Genomic DNA, 13,953 nt, shown 5'->3' with positions numbered 1-13,953 from the left:
TCTCTATTTATTCCTTGTCTCAATACAGTTTTACATTATAGTTTTATACATGCATAAAGGTGTACTTTTACAATGTGGTGAAGCAGTGACACTTGGTACAATACTAATTCACTGGGAAATATGAGGTTAAGTGTTAAGTGTGGAGGATTAATGTGTAAAGGAAGGTGAAGATGTAAGGTCAATTCCTCGTCTTGCATCCTCAAGCAGCACAAGGCAGAATACTGACAACTGACACCTTTTGTCCCTTACATCGCTGTAGTCCTGCTTCACACTCGCTCATGGTCTGAGACGCTGCAGTCGCATCCTCCCCAACTTGGACGCACACATTTAATCCCGGGGTCAAGCAATCTGCAGAGTCCTTACAGCGACACTTGTTGGTTTGATCTAAAAGAACGGTGTGAAGACAAATAAGATCAATTACTACAAATTGCAAATACTTTTATAATGGATTGTTTTTAGCTTTGAGATGTCCCTACCGTCACAGGTCTCCCACATGTGACAGTTGGTGCAGCCTGTTGTGTTGTGCTCCGGCCACTTGCAGGTGCTGTCCTCTGCTATCGTGTAGTTCTTTCCCATACACTGCAGTGCATGCATTTTGCACACATTCAGAAGGACAGATTTTCTATTCACGAAAGTAGTGGCACACACCTCCAAAGATGAACTGGTGGACAAAAATCATCATCAAACACAGTAACAAAATAATTCATCAAATCAGTCCATTTTGCAAAAAGTGATGATTGGGTGAGTAAACATACCTGCATTCAAAAGGCATTTTGCAAACACATTTTCCTCTGGAAGACTTCTCCCACAGTTTACATTGCACCGAAGGAGAGGGTTGTTGTGATGTACTGACTGTAGGATACATATAAATAATTTATCCACATTGATAACAGACTAATATCAATCAATTCAATGATAGAAATATAGTATATGAAACAGTAAAGAACAAATTAAGCTCAGCGTAAGTTCATTCAGGAAGACTACTATGCTTCACATTTCTCTCTCCCAACCTAATCAGCTGCATTGTCATCAGCTGAATGTGGGCATTTACTCTTTCAGTTAAACCAACCAGATTTTGCCACAATCTCTGTGAGCTATCGTGTTGTTTCATTCAAACTTTAAATCTGTCTACTCTTTGCTGCTGTCATTTGTCATTTCAGGCTAAATCGAGTGACCCTCCTCCACCCTATTCACCTCCAGTTCTCATTATTCCCAGCACCCAGGGTTCTTCCATCAGAAGCCTTGCTTCACATCACATCCATCCAGATCTTCTGGCTTCCTTTATCCCTTCATCACCTCCATCAATGTCTAGACTCCATCGGGGGGGGTTATTCCTATATATCTACGGACTCTATTCCCCTTAGAATTTAACATTGCGATGCAGTCTAATCACCAAAGACTCTAACATATCAACCTATCATGCACCATGTTCATTAAACTTATTTTCACTCTTAAATGAAGTCTCTCCTGATTGAAATAACAGGTTGAAAGTAAAATATACTGCAGTCCAATTTGTTACACAGCAGGTCCATGCCATCCATTGGACTACTTTTAATAGTCTTTTGTAGTTTTAAACTTTGAAGTAAAATGTACCTGGGCTGCATTTGATTCCTGCTGGGTCTGGTGAAAAATGCAGACTGGGGTCACAAATAATTGTTGCTTCTCCAAGTAGCTGTCTACCCGCTGGACAGGACAAGGTGACTGTGTCCCCTATGGCATAGGCCTGCTGTAAAGGCGAGGCTATGACGTCTTTAGTGAGGGACTTAATGTTGCACCTTGAGACTGGGAGAAAAGTGGGACTTTAACAAAGTAACACTGTAATTTATTTTGATTGTAAATGTTAAACTTTGGTTATGGGTATTCACCTGTGCACAGTCCAGGGCTGGTAGACCAGGATTGATTAGCAGTACATTCTAGGGTGCTGTCACCAACAAGATAATAACCTGCAGTGCAGGTATACTCAACCTTACTACCCACAAGGTAAATGTCCTTAGGGACCTGTGGAGCATAGAGTGACAAAAAAGTGATTACATTTTATTTTTCAGTTCTGATTTCTGTACAGAAACATCTTAAAAGGGAACAGAAATTAAGAGACTGAAATATGAATATTTCAATTAGGCTGACTGATGTAAAGACAAAGTAAATTATTTAAGGAGTAACACTGAACTTGTGGCCTTCTGTGTAATACTGACTGACCCAATACTGTAAAATCAATTAGTGTGATTGTAAAAATTATTGCAATAACTTGTTCCATAATGTACGGTAACTTCAAGTTTGGCTTTATCTTTACCAGGATGTAGCCATTGATGAGAACAGGTGGGGTTCCACACTTCTGACTTGCTGGGAGAGTTTGGTCAAAGCACTGAGGCTCCATGGTTCTGTAGAAAAATTGTTAAAAATAGGCTGTTGTAGACTTGCATATTGATGAAAACCAGTGGGAAACTTCATCTTATTGTAAATTCAATGCAATGACTCCTGGTGCTTGTTACAAAAATGTTACAAAATTCATACTGCAAAATAAAACTTCAACTCTCTCTGACTTCAAGTATTGCAGGTCTTGGTCTTCACAGTCTGACGACTCAGTGGGTTCTCCAATACAAGGTTGTCCCCCGTTCTGAGGAGTGGGATTAGAGCAGGAACGACGTCTTGACCTTCGAACCCCAGAGCACGCTGACCAGGCTGACCAGCAGGCCCAACTACCGTGGATCACTCCTTGATGGGCAATAACAGAAAGAAAGAGGGAGAAAGTGAAAAATATATTACAGTCTATGTGATATAATCCAATAAAGAGTGACTCACTTACTTAGGTACTGTATTTAGCCTGGTAAAAGCAAAAAAAATGACCATTATTAGAGCATAAACCTACTACCTAGACAATTTGACTTAATAGGATAATTAGGCAGTTGTTTACTAAAAAAAGTATAGACTAATACATGAATAATCTCTCTCAATCATCACTTATGTAGAAGAAATTTGTGGCGGTGTCTGTTTCTGCAGAGATCCTGCCCTCTGCCTGTATTTTCTCCTTTTAAAAATGTTTTACTGTGTGGGACGTTTTTGGGCCTCTTGTGGGCGTGTAACCCTCAGCCAAAAACAGCATACAGGATATGCAGCCCATTCTCATTGTCAGGTACCGCTTCTTTTTCACGACCCTCGGAATCTCATACCAATGCACAAGTTTAACCGACACACACAGACGCTTTGAACCATTGCATTCACAAAAAATCCACCAATGTGGCACCTTCCCACCAAGGTCGGGGGGTGTTTATTTTCTGGTTTGGATAGTAACCGCCATGAAACATTCTGAAAATGTTTTATTCCTCTGATTCACTGCTTTGTTTGGTGCTCCCTCTCTTCATTCACTCTCTAGTTCGCTCTACTACCGCTGCTCTCTCTCTCTCTCTCTCTCTCTCTCTCTCTCTCTCTCTCGCTTGTGAAATGCGCTTTCAAACTGAGAGTTAGATGAGAAGATTGATCAATCTTCCTATATAACCCTCAGCACAAAAGCAAATAAGCATATTTCCCAAAATGTCAAATAATTGCTTTAAACATATCAAACTACCTTAACCAAGACCAAAGTAACAATAAAAACCCTTTCTGAAATGCAACACCCACCCTGCTGACCCTCTGCTTCAGTTCCCTGCTCACAGGCCAGTCCTTTTGTACCAGGCTTACAGATGCATGTGCATGTATCTCCATCCATGACAACCATGCCATTGTTTCTGCAGGGCCGGCAGTGGCAGGTGTCGCTCTCAGTAAGGTACTGTTCTATAGCCCTGCGGAGGTAGAGCCTCTTCACCCCAGCACACTGAACCTCCTTCACCAGCTCTGACAACGGACGCAGCTGCCAAAACAAGAGAGATGTGTAGGTGTTGTGATATTTAATAAGATGTCACACTAAAATGCATATAACTTAATCCAACATTAAGTTCATTCTTTAAAATTTAAGAGCAATTATTTTACTTTCCCCTCACCGTTTGCTTTATGACCTTTGGAAATGATCGGACAGACTCAGCCCAGTTTGAGTACATTTCCCAGTTTCTGTCCGGATCAGAGAGCCCCATGCCTTCCAGTGCTGCAATTTGTTGGATGCCTCCCCCCTGCACAGTCACCTTTTGCACATTATTGCTCCTGGAATGACCCCCTTTAAAAAGGGTTGTAGAGGATGACAAAAAGATTCAGTAATGTGAAGTGTTTTCATAGGCTGGTATGTTTGTAATATTAACATCAAAATTGTACTAGTGAATGATGATGATGAATGATCACGCCTGCAGTCCACATGGTTGATGGGGAATATAAGAAACCAACGTTTGGTCCTTGTACATTCACTATAGTCATAGTGGTCGCTGACTTGAAAACAACGGAAAGTCAAAGGAAAAAGACAAACAAAAGTCAGTGTCAGAAATTAACAGCAGGATTGAGGCAGCGCTTTATGGATGGACTACTAATACTTCTAATAAATACTTGTAATACTTCTAATATATATAAATTACCCTTTTAATATTTAAAATCTAGTGTTAATTAGGAAAATTCTGACTGCAAACAATTGGTTGTGTCATGTTGTGTTGAAAATAGTCTGATGCACATCTTTCAGAAAAGCAGAATACATACAATTATAGAGTAGGTTATTTGCTTTTATGAAATGTATTTCAGACATTTGACATTTTCAAATGCATTCTGATGACATATACTGGAAATTTCTGAAAAAAATGCTTTTTTCTAAAAATTATATATTGCAAATACTCTTAGCTTAGCCATGGTGTCAATGGTGAACAACACGGGCTAGTTCTATTTTTGTAGTGTCAAGTTCATACATAATACTTCTAAAAATTACACAAAGACACAACCAGCCACCATCAGAAGAAATATGTATGTGAACCAGTAGAATGTGAAGTAAAAGCACTTTGTTCCCTACATGTCCCATCATGAATATTTAATATAACAAGTTTCTTTCTTTGATTTAGGCCTGTCATAAAACTGCTGATGATTTATGAATCCTCACCCATCGTTCTTTCAGTTTCTTCATCAATCTTGGCGATGATCTTAAAGGAGCCTCCGAGGCTTCCCTCAGACAGGTAATGTGTTCCAAACCTCTCTAAAACCTTCCTGTAGGAAGCGTAGTCGTAGACTGATGGGAGGTTAACCAGTGCCTTCCAGAACACCTCAGATAATGGGAGGTACTGATGAGAGTTGCTCTGGAACTGAGCTACCTCTATGTCATTCTTTAAAACCAAAAGCTTTTGGGTCTGGAAGGAGTAAAATCACTAAGCTTAATTTTGTAGTTGGATTTTCCTCTTCCAATCACATGCATTATCACAGGGATTTGCTGTCAAAGATGCAGAGATAGAATCTCTGGTTCTTACATACCTGAGTCTTGTCATGTGTCTCATGAAAGTCATAGTTGTTATATCCTGTTGTGGTCCCGGTCACTTTCTCTCTTTTGACAATGTCCTTTGCATAGTGCCATTTACTGCTGTACATCTCATCACTGAAGTCATTCTGAGCTTTGACCTGAAACAGCACATGTTTAACTATGTTAAATTAACAATTTAAATCAACAAATGTTTAAAAAATGAAATAAACATGCACAGAACATGCACTAAACTGAGATGTTGAATCTTTAAAGGTATCCTGTGGAGTTTTTGACCACTAGTGCTATAGAGTAATGTTTTGACCACTAGTTTTGTGGCATTCACAGAAGGACTTACATACATACACACCACAAGACACCTGGAATAAACACACAACAACTGTGTAAAAATCATTGTAAATGTAATACATACATTGTGACAACATACTTAAGAAAAAAAAAATCCTCCCAGCAAGTTGAATGGTTCACCTACAAAAAGTGATTTAGAAATGGATGACGCCCATCCATGGCATTGCTTTCCTTGACCTGGAATGTGCCACTGATTTGCATATTGAGACGATCAAGGATGGAGGTAATGTGAATGCTCATTAATACCAGGTTTAAATGCAAATATGCGGATCAGATGTCATTATTCAGATATTTCCAGATACAGATCACATGTTAACACAAGGTGTAAATGGCGCCCTTGTGGATGGTTGGGTCAACTAACCTAGTGACTTCAACACCAGCGACAAGTCCTGTCTTTGTTTCTCTTGTCCTTCATGGCAATGTTTTAACCATACTATATCCCCTAAACTTTAACCCAGTAGTTTTAGTTGCCAAAGATGAACGAGATCATATAAATGATCACAAATAGATTAATGAGCAAAAGAAGAAGAAGGCTAGTTGATGTAACCAATTCAATAGATTATAAATAGCTTTGAAAATATTTTATCAGGTAGAATTAATGCCACCTGGTAATAGGATGTTAAGAAATGTAAACAAAGCTTTCATGAACAATCAAAACTCCACAGGGTAGCCTACCTTTAAAGTAATAAGTGACCAAGCGGAACAACTATGTTTCCAGAATGACCAACCATAAAGCTGTACTGGATAGTACTAAGGGGCAGTCTGTAGAGAGTGTTGTGGACACCGCTGTAGATGATACGACACTGTCCCCCAAAGCTCTTTGTGTTGATGACACTGCCCCTCCGTTTCCCTGACACCACATCAAACCTACAGAGGCATAGTAAGCATGTCGACTTAATTTTGGCACAATCGGGACCCCATACTGGTAAGCATATAGCACCTGCTTGTGTGTGCGAGAATGGGTGCACAAAGAATTTGTCACTTGCCCGAGTCCTAGGTGTTCAATGTTTGGCGGGAGAACCGAGTTTTGACATACAATGTGTTTATCCATGTCACAGCCACGTTCGTCGTGTCCATCCTCCTCACAGTCCTGATCTCCGTTACACTGCAGAGACGGGCTAATACACTTCCCTGTGGATCAGAAGATAGACGGACAGCTCAGTGAATGTTATTTACAAGTAGGATAATGGGAATGAACGATAGTTACATATTGTAACTCCAGATTCTATGAGTATAAGCACAGCCCTCTAAGAGCTATTGCTATGGGTTTATCGTGAAGATTTTCTTTCGCGCCCTGTGCCCCGCACGGGACTCTCTTACGTCTGCAGATATTGTATATTACAGTGGCGCGACCAGAGATCTGCTCCCAACATCAGCATTTTTCTTCAGCCAATGTTGGTGAAGCAGGTGGCCCAAATCTTAGAGGGCTGTGCTTATACTCATAGAATCTGGAGTTACAATACGTAACTATCGTTCTATTTCGTATAGGCTTCGCCCTCTAAGAGCTATTGCTATTGGGTTAAGGGTGAAGCTGACGTAACCAACGCCACCTGCGACACAAGGTCCACAAGCAGAACACAGACTAATTCATCTTCCTATTTCCACTGAACAAGGTTTAATGAATCAATCAGGAGGATGGAGACAGCAGCAAAACCAAACCTGACAGCGCATCATCTGCCGTCAAGTGCGGATAAAACTGCGTGAGTCATGGGGGACTCAGACGCACCGTGCAGATAACAACGGATGAACGGGCACGGGGACACCCAGGAAGCCGCTGTGCAAACGTTGGCCACCGTCACACTGCTGAGGGGGCCGCGGACGCTGGCAGCGCTCTCGCGGAGTGCGCCCGAATGCTCTGAGGGGGGGTTCCACTCCCTCCGCGCTACAGGCGTGGGTGATAGCTTCACACAGTCAATGAGACAGACGCTGCTTCGAAACTGCGGTCAAGCCAGCCTCCACCTCGAAATAAGCAGTCAAACTAGCCGCCCCTATATTTCGCGGTGCGCGTATACACTTGCTATTACGGTGAGACCGTCAGAACTAAAAACAGGGAATTTTCCGACGAAGGCAATTTCCCATTCATTTATTCTGTCTGCCTGTCTATCTGTCTGCCTTCCTGTCAGAAAGAAAGAAAGAAAGAAAGAAAGAAAGAAAGATTTTAGCACACCTCACAACCTTTCACTGCATGATATGCTGAATTCCAAAATAAGAGACCCCCAAAAATCATATATAAGCTGTTTGTCTACACATTCAGAAAATCATAAAAATAAAAGTCCTAGCTTCCACAGACCAATTTCACCTCAGATGGAGAGGACTCCATCTCAAGGTGTCAACTACAATGTTTCAGGACATTCTGATGTTGTTTTCCAAAAGAAGAGCCTCCCAAAAATCATATATTAGCTGTTTTGTCTACACATTCAGAAAATCATAAAAATAAATGTCCTAGCTTCCACAGATCAATTTCACCTCAGATGGAGAGGACTCCATCTCAAGGTGTCAACTACAATGTTTCAGGACATTCTGTCTGTCTGTATTTTGGAAAACAACATCAGAATGTCCTGAAACATTGTAGTTGACACCTTGAGATGGAGTCCTCTCCATCTGAGGTGAAATTGGTCTGTGGAAGCTAGGACATTTATTTTTATGATTTTCTGAATGTGTAGACAAACAGCTTATATATGATTTTTGGGGGGCTCTTATTTTGGAATTCAGCATATCATGCAGTGAAAGGTTGTGAGGTGTGCTAAAATCTTTCTTTCTTTCTTTCTTTCTTTCTTTCTTTCTTTCTTTCTTTCTTTCTGACAGGAAGGCAGACAGATAGACAGGCAGACAGAATAAATGAATGGGAAATTGCCTTCGTCGGAAAATTCCCTGTTTTTAGTTCTGACGGTCTCACCGTAATAGCAAGTGTATACGCGCACCGCGAAATATAGGGGCGGCTAGTTTGACTGCTTATTTCGAGGTGGAGGCTGGCTTGACCGCAGTCGGTAAGCAACCGCAGAACTGCCGGTGGTCGGCGGGGTGCCAGCAGGCCGGCGGCAGGATGTAGCCGGTGGGTGGTCGATACATGGCGGACACCACTGTTCTTCGAAGTCTTCAAACTGCTTGTCGCTGAAGAAAAAATTGGAGCAGATCCCTGGTCACGCCACTGTAATATACAGTATCTGCGGACGTAAGAGAGGCCTGTGCGGGGCACAGGGCACCGAAGAAAATCTTCTTGGATAAACCCAATAGCAATAGCTCTTAGAGGGCGAAGCATAGACAGTATATAAGAATCATAGACAGTATATAGGAATGGACCAACAGATCCCGTTGCTCTGGACGGAGACCAGTGAAGGCCATTGGAAGCACTTTTCCGGTGATGGCTGAGCGTTACTGCGCAGCCTCCAACTGAGAGAGACGACGTAGATGTGCCGTGAGCAACGTGTCTGAAAGTTGTAAGTCTTCTGGTAGCTGTGCCAAGAGAAATCTCAATCATTCCGAATATTGCAGAGACGGAGAGCATAGGTATATGTAAGGAGATAACATATGCACAGGCTAATTATTGCTAACTAAAATGCTAGTTAACATTAGTAATTACACTTAAACAGCTAATGTAAGACGAAACTGCCTGCGCACTTCTCCTGTACTATACGGTAATTCCTCTACTATACGACAGTAAGTCACGTGGTTATGACACAATCGTTAGCCTATTTTTACAAAAAGTCTGCTACGGAGCCATAACGTGAGGTACAAGGTAATGGAGCCTTTTATACATTGTTGTGTTTCTTTAGAAATAAACAATGGACAAATAGAGTCTTTAAACGCTTCAGATGTAAAGTTATTCGCTGTCAAAGTGGTGCCAAAATGAATGGCAGTCAATACAATGCTATCGGGAGGTGATGGCTTATTAGCATCAAAATGGTGCCATAGGAGGTTCGAGCTCTGAAGCGAAGCTTACCCCCTTGGGGCGAAGCCTATACGAAATAGAACAGAGATTTATTTCTAACCCGATAAACAGCGAAACCTGTTTCCACATCCATCCTCTAGAGGGCAGTCTTGTGTGGTTTCGCAGGACCTGGTCTCAGTTCGCTCCCCATCACAGGGGTTCCCTCCAAACTGAGCATAGACTGCCATGGCTCGGCTTCTTGTCTGTAACCACAATGTGACAAAGAAATATGAAAAAAGTATACTAACAAGCAAATAAATAAAAACATAACCATAATTTTGTAAAGTTTTAGGCTACTTAAAGCTATATATATTCCTGCTGCCCCCATGAGGAATTCTAAGTAATGACAACAAAACTGTTGGGGAGTCCACATGATACAATCCTTCCATGACCGCGCACCACCATTTTTATATCACGGCTATGAGCCAATCAGATTGCTTAATTTGAGCTTCCCATTTTATAATACTAAAACAAATCCTAACCTGTAATTTGGTGCAGCCATCACACGCTGACCAGTCACCATAAGGCCCCCACTGGCAATGAACTCTCTGGTCACAAAACCTTGGGAATGAAATTGAAATCAAATGATTCAATAAATGAAACCAAATAATCATTGCATATTTATCATTCATCAATATCATTCATTTTGTTTTTAATGTTGAAACAGGAAAGCAAAAACACATGTACCCTTTGGGAGTGAACAGGAATAGCTGCCATGGCAAGGCTGCTAAAATGAGAGTAATGCTCTGAAGAAGTGAAGAGAAACGGAGAGCAGAAGCGATGAAGAGAAAAGAAGATAAGATGCAGGGGAAGAAGGGTTTTTAGGAGTAAACTGAGGTAAATGCAAAAATACTCTAAGATGTCAGTTATACTATATATCAAATGTGTAGAAATCTGAAAAATGTGTTTGTTATTTCCCTGTTATTGAATGTAAAATCTACTTGCCTTCATGGTGAGCGAAGAGCAGCAAACAGCAAAGAGTCTTGAAGAGGCTTTGAGCGAGATGCTGTTTTATATTAAGTTTTGTTTTTGTGGGAGTCAACTTCTTGGAAGAACATTCCTAGGAACTCATTGGGTTTCATGCGGAAGAGGAACGATTTGTGTGTGTGTGTGTGTGTGTGTGTGTGTGTGTGTGTGTGTGTGTGTGTGTGTGCGTGTGCGTGTGCGTGTGCGTGTGCGTGTGCGTGTGCGTGCGTGTGAGCATGACAAATAGTGTGTAGAAGTGTGTCTTTGCTTTAGAGAAAAGATAATATGTGTGTGGCTACTCCTGCCAAAAAGCTCATTGTGAAACTCCAAGCAAAGTTTCCTTCTGGAGTGAGACTCTCTCATCTGCTGTTCTTCTTCTTCTGACTGTTACATTTATTATTGAGCTGACAGCCCTTTCTCACAGAAAACACTTTTACCTGTGACAACAGGAAAGGACAGGTGAAACTATTAACACTAAATAGTGCTGTGTTCCATTTAGGTGTGCCAGTAAAAAAAAACATTGTGAATGAATTATGAGTATGATAAGAGTATGAATTATTATTATTATTATTATTATTATTATTATTATTATTATTATTAAGGAAGTAAGCTGTCACGCACAATACCAGTAGTAGTAGGCCTTTTTAACATGTCACAGTAGGAAAAGCACAAGTGTAAATAATCAAATTAATGATGGCTGAATTCAGTTTAGTTTCAGGGTCCTGGTGACTCACTTGACATACTGACATGGCTTACTGGGACACTTGAATAGAAGAGAGCCATCGTTAATGTATTAGTATAATATAGTATAATGTTAAGGTGCTATTACTAACACCTATGCTTCTCTTATGGACAGTCAAAGCCTATTAGCCTGTCTGCTGTGAGAAAAGGCTGTTCCCGAACAAGGTGAATGAAATGTCATCTCGGGGCCAGTGCCCCTTAATTTCAACCCATTGAGCACCTCCAGTACTTCTCATCTATGTTGGCTTAAAAGTTGATGCTGTTTCAAAGGTCAATCTCAACTTTTAAGCCAGCGTAGATAGAACAATGGAGAGTTTCAACACAGTTTAACCACAAATGAGAAAACTCCATAAAGACTGTGGGATACGGCCAAAAGCCCCAGAACAAGCGAGTAACTGGACCTTGAGTTTTAATTGCTCCGGCAACAGCTGTTTCCAAGGTCAGGCATAAACTGTTAAACTTAAATCTCAAGCTCAAAGGTTTTACAGACATTGTTAACGGTTAAGCATTTATCTCACTGAACTCACATCACATGTCAAAACAATGACATTAGTTCAAACTTAACACCGTCTTGCAAGATATATATTTTTTAATTCTGTACAATTAGCTATGTAGCTTTTCAACTTGTCTTTTTCAATGACATAACTATTTGTTTTGTCTAAATGACTATTGTCTTTTTTTAATTTGTTCAGAGGGAGCTTTGCTGCAGGTGAAAGCATGTATGAAGAAAAACTTTGACAGAGACACAAAATGAAAACAAACATACATAACTACTAGTATTGAGATGTGACACAGGAGGGCAATAGAGATTTAAGAACCATTTTCTCTTCACTGCAGAAATGTGATTCAAGGCTGAGAAAATTTGTGGATAGAGTAAATAAGCAGAGGAGATTTTTGAGGAAAAACTACATATGGTAAAGGATGTATTAGGACATTTCTAAATGTTAAGCCAGATTTTATTTTAGATCATTTAAAATGTTGATCTTAATAAAATATGCATGTTAAAAGAGACATAGAGGCTGGATGATGAAGTCCATCACAATCAGATGTAGGCTATGTCTGCAGGGACACATCTCTTGCAGCCAAACTTGAGATTAACTGCTATTTAATGAGGAAGTGTTCCCATATTGGTATATCAAATGCACATCTCTGTCTAATTATGGGTATATACTGTATCTGCTGTCACAGCCAGAAAGGAGGCCAAACTGTGCATATCCATCACATACTGGCAGCTCAAGAGGAAATACCACTGAGTTTGAGTGTTTATATTAAATTATTTTCAGCAGCCGCAGGGCAGGTGAGGTTGTGTTGGTGAGCATTGATTACTGCTGCCTATCATTTATAGAAATAAGCAAGAGGCAATTTATCCTGCCTACAAATTTAGGATGTCAATAATGTACAGTTCAATTTAAAATGAGTTGCAAAACACAGAAAAGGTTATGTTTACTACTGTACAATGGCAATGACGTTTTGAAAATGAGAATACATTTTCTGGTTCTGAATAAATAGCAGAAGTATGCAATAGAGAAAAATAGAAACCTCAAACAAATGCTTTGTGCCCACAATCTCAGCCCTACAGTACATTCACAGAAAAACTAAGCTCCCTCCAAGTAAGCATCATATTCCAGAGCAATTTTCCAGGTACAGCAATTTTAGAGCAATGCAGAAACTGCATTATATTTTCTACTTGACTGTCTTAAAGAACAAGTGCCTTCTATCTAACAATATACAGCAGTATAATTTATTATTGTACTGTACATATATTTAATTTTATGCAACATCTGTCATATACAAGAACGTGTCTAAATAACCACATTATTGTAGTTACTAATAACTGAAAACTTTTATTTGAGTAACCTTATAATACATAATACAAGTCATAATACAAATTCTAGATAATCAAAACATAAGTCATGCATACGTTGTGCATAATAGACTGAGATAATGACTACAAAAGTGATTTCCTGTATTTCTTTTAAAGATTATTTTTGGGGATTTTCCCTTTATTTTGAAAGTGGATAGACATGAAAGGGGGAGAGAGATGGGGGATGAAACGCAGCAAAGGGCAGCAGGTTGGATTCGAACCCTGCCCCGCTGCAGGACACAGCCAACATGGGGCGAATGCTCTTACTGGGTGAGCTTGAGGTTGCCCCAATTTCCTGTATTTCTAAAATGACCACCCAATGCTAAATGACTCGGCTACTGTACAGCAGGGAGCCAAGTCCCAGCACCTCAGGCTACAATAACAGTTGGCTCAGACAATAGGCCACCAGACCATGCGCTCCATTAGTGCCGCTTCTGTGGGTCTCATGATGTTCAAAGGGCATCTTTGACCGCCATCTGCCCTGGAAGTTTGGTCTGCCAGAAAATGACAGGCTGTGAGGCCCCAAGAGAGACAGACTTAGTCAATAGATATGGAGCTTATGTGCTTGCTCTACTCCAGAATAAACCGTATACCATATTTCAACATTTATTTTTTCTGTCATTAAAGTGATATTTGTATCCTGATAGCCAGTTTAAACGCATATTGTATGTAACTGCAACATCCCTGGTTTGATTTGCATGGGGATCTTTGTTGCATTTCATCCCATGTTTCCTT

General features: G+C 40.4%; 1 protein-coding gene across 1 annotated transcript; it reads right to left on the bottom strand.

Moving 5' to 3' along the window:
• Positions 1-3: 3 nt before the first annotated feature.
• c7a (complement component 7a) lies at positions 4-10,735 on the bottom strand. Its single transcript, XM_031305003.2, has 18 exons — positions 10,593-10,735; positions 10,335-10,393; positions 10,130-10,208; positions 9,709-9,850; positions 6,706-6,850; positions 6,448-6,586; positions 5,368-5,511; positions 5,003-5,246; positions 4,240-4,350; positions 3,975-4,144; positions 3,616-3,844; positions 2,541-2,712; positions 2,291-2,378; positions 1,866-1,998; positions 1,594-1,782; positions 756-852; positions 477-661; positions 4-384 (listed from the first exon to the last, which is right to left on the bottom strand). The coding sequence occupies exons 1-18, from the start codon at positions 10,596-10,598 to the stop codon at positions 200-202; spliced, it is 2,517 nt and encodes an 838-aa protein (XP_031160863.1). The 5' UTR covers positions 10,599-10,735; the 3' UTR covers positions 4-199.
• Between the last annotated feature and the right edge of the window lie 3,218 nt (positions 10,736-13,953).

The sequence above is a fragment of the Sander lucioperca genome, chromosome 2 (genome assembly GCF_008315115.2).
Source record: "Sander lucioperca isolate FBNREF2018 chromosome 2, SLUC_FBN_1.2, whole genome shotgun sequence".
In the NCBI taxonomy this organism is placed as follows: Eukaryota; Metazoa; Chordata; class Actinopteri; order Perciformes; family Percidae; genus Sander; species Sander lucioperca.
This window is presented reverse-complemented; position numbering and strand designations above follow the sequence as displayed.

Coding starts and splice junctions, on each gene's coding strand:
- c7a (XM_031305003.2), bottom strand. Junction 4,145..4,239: donor TTCATCATCATCATTCACTA/GTACAATTTTGA, acceptor CCCTTTTTAAAG/GGGGTCATTCCAGGAGCAAT. Junction 1,783..1,865: donor CAGCCCTGGACTGTGCACAG/GTGAATACCCAT, acceptor CTTTTCTCCCAG/TCTCAAGGTGCAACATTAAG.